We start from the raw sequence: 10,132 nt of genomic DNA on the forward strand, positions 1-10,132 counted from the left end.
GGCAGCCAGTACGGGGATCCAAACCTGTGACCTTGGTGTTATAAGGCTGTGCGCTAACCAACTGAGCTAACCGGCCAGCCCGAGCTCTCTGATGCTTGAGGAATTGTTTTTATGTCCTAACTGTTAGAAGCAAAAAGGGATGAAGTTGATTACAGCCCCACCCCCCAACACACACACACACACACACTTAGTGTCTCTCTCTCTCTCTCTCTCTCTCTCTCTCTCTCTCTCTCTCTCTCTCTCTCTCGTGTACATGGTAGGATTTGCATCTTGGAGCTGTGCCAATAGTGTGTAGGTCATGCAGACAAAGTTGTAGAATCCAAGACTCTGCCATTCTCTGGTTAGTAAGTGTTTCCTCTCTGTTTCCCAGCTAATAAATGAGAACACTGACGTAGCTGACGTGGAGAATGCCGGACACCCCAGTTCAGAAACGCCTACTGCAACAAACTATTTCCTTCAGTATATCAGCTCCAGGTGTGTGTTTCAGGCCCGGTGGCCAGCCTTGGTGTGGTGAAGTTGGGGCACACCTCGGCCATAGAGGCGTCCCTGGTCCTCGGGCCTGGGAGCCTGGAACCTGGTCTAGAAGCCAGGTCCTTCAGGGGTGGGGAGCAGGACAAGAGAGAGCAGATGCCATTAGAACCCAGATAACCCTCTGGACCCCTTTCCTCCCCACTCTGGCCCAGCTGTGGAGGGGCCAGAATGGTGCGCTTTGTTGTGGGATTCCCACACACACCTGAGGCAGGACCAGAGTTCTGTGGGGCTGTCCATGCGCATGTGGAAGACACAGCCCAGGCCTCGGAGCAACCTCTGTCATAGAGACCTCGTGCCCACAGCAGAACTGAATGGGCTGTTGGCAGCCAGGTTGTCTCTGTTAGCCACAAGGTTCCAACCTCCCCCTTACCCTGCGTTCGGGCACTTGATTGGCACTGCTGATGGGGTGCTCCGCAAGGGCCTGGCTGCCTCAGTGGGTGTTTCAGAAGGAAGCGTGTCCCTGTCTGGGAGACAGGCTGGCAGAGCGGGTAGAATGTGGGCTCCCTGTGCTGTTGGGACGCTCCATCAAGATGAGCTGAGGTCCGTGTTTCCATCTGGCACAACGAGGAAGAGTGTGTGGCTCACCGGCTTGTCTGCAGCTCGGGAGGTGCCTGGACTGCTCTCTGCACTGGTGTTTGGCTCTCATCCACTCTGAGTGCATGTGTGTGTGTGTGTTTCGTGTGTGTGTGCGTTTCGTTTGTGTGTGCATGTTTGTCTGGTCCCCTCTTACTTGACAACTGCACACTCACAGCACATCTTCCCTTCAGTTTAGAGAACTCGACCAATAGTGCCGACGCCTCCAGCAACAAATTCATATTTGGCCAGAACATGAGCGAGCGAGTTTTGGTGAGTGGCCATGGTTGGGACTGTTCTTAAAGACTGGATGGCATTTAGCACCAACCTCAAGTCAAGGGGACATGTGATGTGTGGCTGCCGCACTGGTAAAATTGGGAAGCTTTCAGTGCAAGTAAGGGAAGGCAGGCCTGGTTCAGACTCTGCTTAATGATGGGGGCAGGACCGTTGGCTCTGGTGACCCCGGGAGGCAGTCCAGGAGCTGGCATCCACTCTTCCTGTCTTTCCTCCCTGCCAGCAGTGGCTGGCTTCATCCTCAGATGGGTTTCCCTGAGCTGGGGCCATGCTTCTTCGCTGTAAGGCCAGATGGAGTGACAGCCATCAGACACAAGTCCTTAGCTGTGTGCTACTGGGCCAACCTGAGCCCTCTCTGGAGCCCAGGGAGGTCAGGCCCACCCAGACCACGAGGCTGCAGCTCAGTGGGGGAGAGGTTCCCTGTGTTCCCTGTGACAGAGCCAGACATGTCTGTGGGGGCGGGACCAGCCGTGCCAGCAAACAAGGCTGCCAGCCTCCCTGCTCTCCTGACCACACGGCACTTGACTCCCAAGGGCCGTCTTCCATTCCCAGGGAGACTGACAAGCCTGGGACAGGGTTCTCAAGTGATTTACCTGCTTCCTTATGTTTGTTCCTTTTTCTTCCCATTTGAATGCACACAACTTTGTGTCAATTGTGATTGTGGCTAAGGAGCGATTTTTGGCCCACCCAATTATTTCCATCTTTGTCTCAGTTTAATTAAATTAATGAGCCTCTTGCTTCTTTTCTGTCCTATCAACACTGTCCTTTTGCTGTTACAATGAAATATTCAAAGAATTGCCTCACACAGACTGCCATGCAGGCAGAGATGAACAGTGAGGTCCATGGGACCATCAGCTGGTGGCCCTTGCCTCCCAGCAGCACCATGAGAGACCGGGGGCTCCCAGAGTAGCTCGGGGGGATCCTTGTTAGGATATGCCTGTGTGGAGGCAGGGCTGGGCAGAGAAGTGCTGAGAGTGGCTTTCCCAGCTTGGGGGCTTTCTGTTCTGCAGCGATTCATCCACCAGGACCACACAAACATGTCCTCCTCCCTGTGCCTTCGTCTCCCTGCAGAGCCCCCCAAAATTAAATGAGATCAGTTCAGATGCCAATAAGGAACACGTAGCTGCCGAGTCCGGATCAGAGTCCTCTTCCCAGGAAGCTACCCCTGAGAAAGGTACGTTACAGTCCTGCTGCCTCGTGGGCAACGTCATGGCGGGTCAGCGTGGGGGTGATAAGGGACCAGGGGAAATTGTCTACACTCCTGCTGGGAGGGAGGAAGAAACCAACTCCCCCAGCGGTAGTGACCACGTGCGGACCAGCTACTAAACAATCTAAAAGCAGCGGCTGCAGCCTCCAGAACTCTGAATGTCAGTGAGCAGAATGACAGGAGATGCTCGTCCTTGGGGGCCCATGTGGCACAGCCAGGGGAGGGTTGTGGAGGAGCTGTCGCCTCTCCCTTTCCGCTCTGAGGCAGCAGGTGAGGGAAGGTTCTCCTTAGTGCCTTCTCTTGTAAGAGTGTCTCGCTGTCTGTCCTCTGCTGCTTGGCAGTTGCCACATGGTCTCCCTGCAGGTTCCAAGGCTGAGTGATGTGGTTTGTCCCCAGGGCCACTCCAGAGGTCAGGTCTGGCCTGCCCAGGGGTAGCTGGTGTCCTCGAGGCGAGATCCAATCCTCTCGGTCTCCTGTGAGGTATACACTCTCCCCTCACCAAATCAATAGTCAATGTTGTTTAGCAAATAACATTTCAGAGTCCCTGGCTGAGTCAGCAGCCGCCTACACCAAGGCAACAGCACGGAAGTGTTTGCTGGAAAAAGTGGAAGTCATTACCGGGGAGGAGGCAGAGAGCAACGTGTTACAGGTGAGGGGACAGGGACCTCCCTCGGTGGCCCCTGGGTTCTCTGTGCACCTGGGGGGTCCTGTCACCAAGGGCTGGGCCCACATCCTCCGGGCATTCAGTCCTCCCCTCTGAGGCAACAGGGGGGCCACCAACTCTGCCCTCTGGGACCTCAGTGGGGCTCTCATGGAGAGCTTAGCATGTGCCAAGGGACTTGTAGTATTGCTTTGGTTTTAGAGTGAGAGGGTCTGTTTTGAGACATTCTTGATAGTTCAGGGAATGACAAAGACTGTCATTACAAACCCCTTCTCTCATTACCCAGGGTTAATAGCTGTCATTAGTTTGTTACACCCTGTGGTGTTTTAGTTGGAAAAAAATCAGACACAGCCAGAACTTCCCTCCCACTCCTCCCTGTCCCCATTGTCCCCACATACCGCCCCCACCAGGCCACAGCCAGTGCCTGGAGTTGGGTGGGTTTCATGGGCAGATCCATCTGCTTTCCCTCCCTTGACACATACATGTATGTCCATGTCTGTGAACCATGCAGGGCCCTGTTGTTTCCCCCCTCAACCTTGTTTTTTATCAACTCGAGAGATTGACTTAGAAGGATCTACAGACTTTTTCGGTGAAGGGTACATACAGTCTTTGTAGCATATTTTTCTTTTTTTTGTTTGTATTTTTGGTGGCTGTCCAGTACAGGGATCTGAACCCTTGACCTTGGTGTTGATGCTCTAACTCTAACCAACTGAGCTAACTGGCCAGCTATTTTAGATAGATAGATAGGTAACAGCTTTACAGAGATATGATGCACATACTGTATAATTCACCCTTTAAGTGTGCAATTTAGTGGTTTTTAGTATATTCCCAGCATCGTACAATCATCACCACATCTAATGTAGAACACCTTTGTCCCCTAAAAAGAAACCCCATCCCCATTAGTAGTCACTCCCCCAACCCCCTGGCAACCACGAATCTACTTTCTGTTTCTGTGGATCAGCCTATTCTGGACATTTCATATAAATGGAGTCACACAGTATATGGCCTTTTGGGTCTGGCGTCTGTCACTGAGTGTGATGTGTTCAAGGTCCATCCACATGGTAGCATGTGTCAGAGCCTCATTCCTTTTCATGGCTGAGTGATATTCCATTGGAAGGATATGCCACGTTTTGTTTATCCATTTGTTGATATTTGGCTTGTTTCTCCTTTTTGGCTATTATGAATGATGCCACTATGAACATTTGTATACAAGTTTCTGTGTGAACATACATTTCACGTCTCTCGTGTTGCTGCCTAGGAGTGGAATTTCTGGGCCATGCGCTAGCTCTCTGTTTAATTCTTTGAAAAACTGTCAGGCCATTTTTTTTCCCACATAGGCTGCACCATTTTACATTCCCACAAGCAGGGTGTGAGGACTCCTGTTTCCCCACATTCTCCCCAGCACTTGTTATTGTCTGTTTTTTTGGTTATAATCATCCTAGCAGGTGTCAAGTGGTGTTTTGTGTGGTTTTGATTTGTTTCTTTTCTTTTCTTTTAATTTTAGTTTTAATTTTTTAATTAATTAATTAATTAATTATTTTTAATAAAAAAATACCTCTCTTAAAATGTGAAACCAGGGCTGGCTAGTTGGTTACAGCATGGTGCTGATGACACCAAGGTTCAGGGTTCAATTCCTGTACCAGCCAACCTCCAAAAAAAATAAGTAAGACACATTCTAGCTCAGAGACAGGACAAAAAACTGGCCAAGGGCCAGATGTGGCCCTTGCTGGCTGACCTGATAGTCCATATGGGTTAGAGGGAGACTCCTGGGGGTCTGTCCTTATCAGTACACCTGGACAGGGTCCCTGTTCACCCAGAGGGCCCCACATGTGTTCCAGATCCAGTGTAAGCTGTTTGTCTTTGACAAGACCTCACAGTCGTGGGTGGAGAGAGGCCGGGGGCTGCTGAGACTCAACGACATGGCATCAACCGATGACGGGACGTTACAGTCCCGACTAGGTGAGCTGCAGAAGGAGGGGGCTGCCGAGGCCTCCTGGAGGCAGGCTGGGCTAGGCTGTGGTGGGGTCCCTGTGGAGAGGGCTTAGGATCTTATGGGGTTCAGAAGTGCAGTTTCCAGAGGGAATGAAGGAGGCAGCCCAACTTGGCCCTTGTCAGAGCCAAGGAGAGGGTCCCCGTAGGAGAGCCCTCAACCCCTGCACACACACCCCTCAACCCGCCACTAGATGCCCTCAGGAGCTGGCCTGACCCTCTGGCTCTGGCTGCCAGCCCTCCCGTGACTCTCCTACTTAGGATTAAGGTGGATTAAAATATTTAGTAACTTTTAAATTTATGTTCTGACAATAAAAGTCGCAGTTTTATGGTAGAAAGGAAAAAAAGGAAATCAAACATCAACTGTAATCTCTTTATAAATAGAGAAATCTCTGCTAATAACTTTTAGTAGTCCATTCCTCCTGTTTTCTGGTCCTTTTTTAAAGGAAATAGGATAATTTTGTATTCTCTTTTCATTTGCTATTTTATGAACATGTTCTTGTATTGTTAAAATAACGATTGTTTTGGGAAAAACTTCTACATTAATATTCCATTGACAATGTACTTAACTTTTTCCCTGTCGACAGACATTAAGATTGTTCCCGATTTTGCTTTTTTCACTCTTGTAGATAACAATACTGGGGCTGTCTTTATACATGAATCTTATTCCTACAACTGTACTTGTTACAAAAATGAGCATGTGTGCACGCACACACACTTGAAGAAAATCAGCATGTGTGTGTACGTGTGCACATTCATCTTTTATCTCCCCAAATCAAAGCGTCCTCTGGCCTTTACAGAAACGTGGGTTTCCCATCCAGCAGTAGCTCACGGGGCCCCCTTTAAGCATTGTTTTCTCACACCTCAACTCAGAAACACTCCCAAGGTCAGAACAGAGCAGAGGACAGTTCCTCCTGCTGGGCATTGCTCTTTTTACCCCCACAGACGTCCACTTGATTTGTTTTTCATGGAAACATTCAAACGTGTGTATGGAGAGCACAGAGCACCCTGAGCCCCCAACGCCTCCCCCAAGCCTCAGGCATCAGCTGGTGGCAGCTGAGACCTATCCAAGCCCCTTTCCCTTCTCCCCCAGCCTCGAGCCATGCCCACAGGTGGGCATCACACACTCCAGAGAGGCCAGGCCTGTCCCATGTCCCTCCACAGAGCACTGCACGTGCACCTGCCTCTTGATGGAAGCTCTAAGCAGTGGTTTTGCTCTACCTTTCTCCTGAGAAAATCCAAGGGTGGGGGCTGAGACTTGGCCCGCACGTGGGGACAGTCAGGTCATCGACTTCCTTCGCAGTTCATGTCACTCGCCAAAAGGGCATGTGTCGCCAGTGTGCAACCCCCGCCTCGTGCTCTCGTATAATCTCTCCTTCCCCAAGGGAACAGCTGTCCTGGCGCCCACCTGTGTGGACCAGACAAAGCCCTCTGTGCGCTGGATGCGGCCTCTGCAGCCGCAAATGCATCAGTGGCCCTAGGCAGTTCTGGGGCCGGGGGTGAAGTGCCCCCACTCCAGGGAGCCAGGGTGGTGCCAGGGCCCACCCCAGTGTCAGGGGTCTTGCTTAGTCTGGTGGGTCTTAGGAGAATCAGGGGCTTTTGCCCCTGCAGTGTACCATGTCCTTCACAATTGTGTGTGTCCTCTGAGCTGGCTGTTTGCACGGGGTGGGGGGGAGAGGGGGGCCAGGGCTGAGTGGCCTTGTTGGTTGCAGTGATGCGGACTCAGGGCAGCCTGAGGCTGATCCTCAACACCAAGCTGTGGGCCCAGATGCAGATTGACAAGGCCAGCGAGAAGAGTATCCGCATCACGGCCATGGACACCGAGGACCAGGGTGTGAAGGTCTTCTTGATCTCGGTAAGCCCCCACATGGGCAGCAGGCCCTCAGGAAAAGGAGCTGCAAGCACAGAGTTCTAAACAGGGCGGAACACCTGTGAGCCCACCAAGAAGGGAGACCATGTGGTGTCTGGACCCTGTGTCCCACCAGCCGTGTGGGCACCTCGGTGCACTGGGCACCACTGGGCTGGACTGAGGGGTGCTTCTCCACTGTGTCACCTTCATACATGCTCTGGGGGTAGAGATAGAAGCAGGTCCTGTGGTCCAGCATGCAGCACGCAGAGTCAGGATGGGAGGGAGAGTGGGGGAGGGGGAGACTGGGTTGGTGCAAGAAAGAGGCGGGGGCAGCCCCAGCCCAGCTGCAGGCTCAGCCCCTGGGGGACGTAGTGGCGTGCGGGCCACACCGGAGAAGGCTCAGTGCCCAGACCCAAGGGCAAGCCTTGCAGCTGTGGACATCAGCCACTGTGGGGCAGGACGGAGGTAGGGAGAGGGGACAGGCCAAGGTTGCTGCCTGGGACACAAGGGTCAGGTTCCTCCCTGTTCCAGCCTCTGGAGACACAGATCCAATGTTGTCATCTTCTCCCCAACCTGGAGAAGTAGTTAGGGGTTGGCTGAGATCAGGTGAGGTGTTCAGAGCAAACAGTCCTGTGCTGTCAGTCACCTCTGTCCTGTGTCCTATGTGGAGGGACGACCGCCCCAGCCCCAGACCAGCACTGACCTGCCTGACCCCATGGAATCCTCCCAGCTACTGGGGGGTGTAGGCCTCCTCCATAAGGCCTTGTGGATGGGACTTCCTGAGCCTTCGGACTTGGGACTTCCTGCCCGCATCACAGGCAGGAGAGGAGAGGACTGGGGTTTCAGGGGCCTCACAGCCCCTATCCCTCCCCCAGGCCAGCTCCAAGGACACGGGCCAGCTGTATGCAGCCCTGCACCACCGCATCCTGGCCCTGCGCAGCCGTGTGGAGCAGGAGCAGGAGGCCAAGGTGCCCGTCCCCGAGCCTGGGGCCGCCCCATCCAACGAGGAGGACGACAGTGATGATGACGATGTCCTGGCTCCCTCAGGAGCCACTGGTGAGCCGGGCAGTCCCTGCCCTGGAGGGATTGAGTGGGCTGGTGTCATGGGTCCTCCCACCCGCTGTCATTGACCCAGGGCTGGCCTCTGGGAGGGGGTGGCCTGGCCCAGGAATTGCAGACTCCATCCAGGGCAGGACCAGGGCCTGATGGAGAGGCCGCTGCTTCCCCACAGGCACTGGCGACGAAGGGGATGGGCAGACAACCGTGAGCACATAGCGGCCGGGAGCCTGGCTGCACGCGAGGCTGCTGCTTTGTCCGTCTGTCCGCCGCCCGCCCGCCCCCTCCCCGCAGGCAGCGTCGAGGCGTGGGGCCCGGGAACCATATGCCCCGCCGGGTTGGCCACAGTCTGGACCCGCACGTCCTGTTGATAAGCAGACTCGGGAACTGCCTGAATGTGGCTTGGGACACGAGACCTCATCATATTGATGAGCAAAACAAAAAAGAACATTTCTTCCCTGCCCTCCTTTGAATTGAAATGGCACATTAAGACTTGTCATGGCTTCTCACTGGGAATGGGAGACCTGGTTTCTTCACCCCTCGTGTTGTGAGCCTCTGGGTCCAGCCGGAGCTTCAGCCTCACCACCGCCTCCTGCCCACACCCATCCCTCTATGTCATGGAGTCCTGCCCTGTGGGAAGCAGCTGGCCCTCTGCACCCCAGGGCTCACCCCTTCCTACCAGCCGAGGTCCCTTGTCTCAGGCCTGGGACCCCTAGCCCAGGCCATGGGGTCTGCTCACAGAAGTGTAAACACTGGGCCTGTTGGACATTTCGTTAACTACTATTTTTATTTCCCGTTTCCCCTATTCTGATTTGGGGTTTATATTTTACAGATTTTATTTTATTTTTTTTTTATTTTCAAAGGCTTTGTTTTTGGTTTCTTAGCTTAAGATGCTCTGGTGCGCTGAGCAGACACAGCTCCTTCGAGGTCCCTGTTCTTGTGGTCCTGGCCTCTGAGCTGGCGGAGAGGGTGTCACCAGGCCCCCACTGTTCACCCTGGTTTCCTCCAGACCAAGTCATAGGGTACTGAGGCGTTGGGCCTATCAGGCCTAGATCTGGAGAGTGCCTGTCTGGGAAAAGATCCCTGGAAGGGTCCCCAGGGTCCCCTACCATCATCCTCCTTGTCCACATCATGTGGTTCACGCATCATCAGGCACCCGGGCAAAAACCTGCTTCCTGCTGTTGGCCATTCATTTCCCAACACTGGCATCACTGCCCCCAAAACTTTCCAGGGCTGGGGGCCTCTGTAGGAGGCAGAGGGCGACCCTAGCCAGGACTTCACTGAGGAGCCAGGGGGCTGGGCCAGACAGCAGGCTGTCCCACACACACGCAGCACGCACAGGAGTGGCACCATGCCCACCCCCACCCAGGAGTGTGGTCAAGAGCCAGCCGGCACCGCCCACCCTGTCCCACCCTTGGAGAGTTGAAGAGAAGGCCTCGTTTCTCCAGCTGTGCTGCCCACACCTCCAGGGTCTTTGGCTGGCACTGCCCAGCCCCCGAGCAAGCCTGAGCCAGGGAAGACACCAGAGACCCTCCCAAGAGATCCGGTCACACTTCTCTGCTTTAAGCCTTAGCCAACTAGTGACAAGTAAAACCAGATAACGCCCATGTGTTTTGGAACATTTATGTAAGATTGTCATATGAAATGTATTTGGGAACTACATTAAAACTTTTAACTAAAGCCCTGGCCTCCTGCATGCCCCAGGGGCCACAGGAAGTCCATGGCCTGGCCCAGAAAGGCGTCTGCCTCCCAGGGTGAGGTCCCTTGAGCATCCCAGGCTGCCTGTGTGCTCCTGACCCCGACCTCACACTCCACACCTGGGCAGATGTCCAAACTGCATGCTCCAAGACTGGCCACCTCCATGTAGAGGCTCTGCTCTCAGACCACCTGGCTTCCGGGGGACCCACAGGGGCTGGGGGAGCAGCCTGAGGCTGGGGCCTCAGTTCTCCCACAACACCCCCCCCCCCCCCCC

The 10,132-nt window shown here is 54.0% G+C and overlaps 1 protein-coding gene across 7 annotated transcripts in view; it reads left to right on the forward strand.

The window, feature by feature from the left end:
- Positions 1-9,840, forward strand: part of RANBP3 (RAN binding protein 3) — a 62,972-nt gene extending 53,132 nt beyond the window's left edge. For 4 of the 7 annotated variants that reach the window (XM_008586899.1, XM_008586901.1, XM_008586903.1 and 1 more), the window contains 8 exons: positions 371-474; positions 1,299-1,377; positions 2,470-2,572; positions 3,130-3,254; positions 5,105-5,225; positions 6,968-7,110; positions 7,980-8,160; positions 8,336-9,840. In XM_008586899.1, the coding sequence (XP_008585121.1) occupies positions 371-474; positions 1,299-1,377; positions 2,470-2,572; positions 3,130-3,254; positions 5,105-5,225; positions 6,968-7,110; positions 7,980-8,160; positions 8,336-8,379 (900 nt within the window). In that variant the 3' untranslated portion in view covers positions 8,380-9,840. The remainder of the gene's footprint in view (positions 1-370; positions 475-1,298; positions 1,378-2,469; positions 2,573-3,129; positions 3,255-5,104; positions 5,226-6,967; positions 7,111-7,979; positions 8,161-8,335) is intronic. The other 3 variants (XM_008586900.1, XM_008586902.1, XM_008586905.1) reach the window with 1 other exon arrangement.
- The last annotated feature ends 292 nt before the right edge of the window (positions 9,841-10,132 follow it).

This window comes from Galeopterus variegatus, unplaced genomic scaffold, assembly GCF_000696425.1.
Source record: "Galeopterus variegatus unplaced genomic scaffold, G_variegatus-3.0.2 Scaffold4172, whole genome shotgun sequence".
NCBI lineage: Eukaryota > Metazoa > Chordata > Mammalia > Dermoptera > Cynocephalidae > Galeopterus > Galeopterus variegatus.